The sequence below is a fragment of the Galendromus occidentalis genome, unplaced genomic scaffold, assembly GCF_000255335.2.
Source record: "Galendromus occidentalis unplaced genomic scaffold, Mocc_1.1 scf7180000076695, whole genome shotgun sequence".
NCBI lineage: Eukaryota > Metazoa > Arthropoda > Arachnida > Mesostigmata > Phytoseiidae > Galendromus > Galendromus occidentalis.
This window is the reverse complement of record NW_003804684.1, coordinates 1-1,174: the sequence shown is the minus strand read 5'-3', so window position 1 is coordinate 1,174 and position 1,174 is coordinate 1. Positions and strand designations below refer to the sequence as shown.

At 49.4% G+C, this 1,174-nt stretch overlaps 1 protein-coding gene across 1 annotated transcript; it reads left to right on the top strand.

Moving 5' to 3' along the window:
- Positions 1-4: 4 nt before the first annotated feature.
- LOC114828006 (uncharacterized) lies at positions 5-659 on the top strand (the record flags this gene model as incomplete). Its single annotated transcript, XM_029110532.1, has 4 exons — positions 5-88; positions 213-350; positions 429-509; positions 600-659. Coding segments are annotated over 4 exons (363 nt in total), but the record flags the coding sequence as incomplete, so codon positions are not given.
- Between the last annotated feature and the right edge of the window lie 515 nt (positions 660-1,174).

Genomic DNA, 1,174 nt, shown 5'->3' with positions numbered 1-1,174 from the left:
AGCGAGCGAATTGGACATCATACTTGCCATGACCGACGATGTTCTGATGGCTCTCCTGGCTATCGGCATGTTCTCGTCTGTCGTTTTTGTGAGTCCCGTGAGATTGTTGGGAATATTCTGGGATTCCCGTTTCCCGGACTCGGATAATTTTATCCTCGGAAGAAGATCTTGAAACCTACATTGCCATTCATTTCTTCGCTCTTCCCCCCTAGCCTTATAAGAGGTGGGCCATGCTGTACTACGTTTTCGGATTCCTCTCGCTGTTTCTCCAGATCATGGGGAGTGAGGGCGAGGACTTCTTGCCTAAAGAACAGTGGAAACTTGATTTCTTGAAGATGGATATCGAGGACGTAAGTGACCGAACCAGAAAACTCAAGCGAGAAATAATTAGCGTCGTGATCTTTGGCTTGAGCTGATGAACTTCTCAGGGTTACATCGTTGGAGCGGACTCCATAAACGTTGTGGGCAACTCTCGCACCGGCATGAAGTACACCGTAATAAGCACTCAAGTAGGTGGGCTCTCTGGATGGACCCGGGAAATTTTTCCACTCGGCGAGCTTCCTCAAGATCTTCTCTACATATGCTGGTGATTTCCACAGGTGATATTCCAGCTGATCATGACTATCTTCGTGTTTGGTAAGCGCGACCTCCCGCTCTGAGCCCATATCATGAATTCTTCGATTCCGATACTGACCTGATTCGAAGAGCAACTAAGCGTGAGACTCTAATAAATGTTCGAAGTGGTCAAGAGAGAGTTTTCCGTATTTTGTCAGTCCAGGACAGGCTTGTCATAAGGAGTACTGACCGGCAAGCAAACTTCGGGCTGAAGGACGGAAACTCCTCGGCTCTCTTCTGGGGCAGGGGACATTCATTAGGCTCAGACACAGTCATATCGTAATCGACGCGTCCGGTGCGCTTCGACAGAGACTCTCCGAATTCTCTCCAATTTTCCTCGCCATCTATGATTGAGGGTGTCGAATCCCCTCTCGACCAGAAAGTCCACAATTGAATGTCGCACGGCTGCTCCCATGAGCCTAGGCACAGTCCCTCTCCCAGGAAACGAAGGGAGGGAAGTCTGCGCCGGTAACGAGGAGACTATCCTGAATCAGTTCGAGATCACTGTCCTTTCAGTGATGCACCTTTTGAAGTGCATTTCCNGATCGATGCTTTCGGC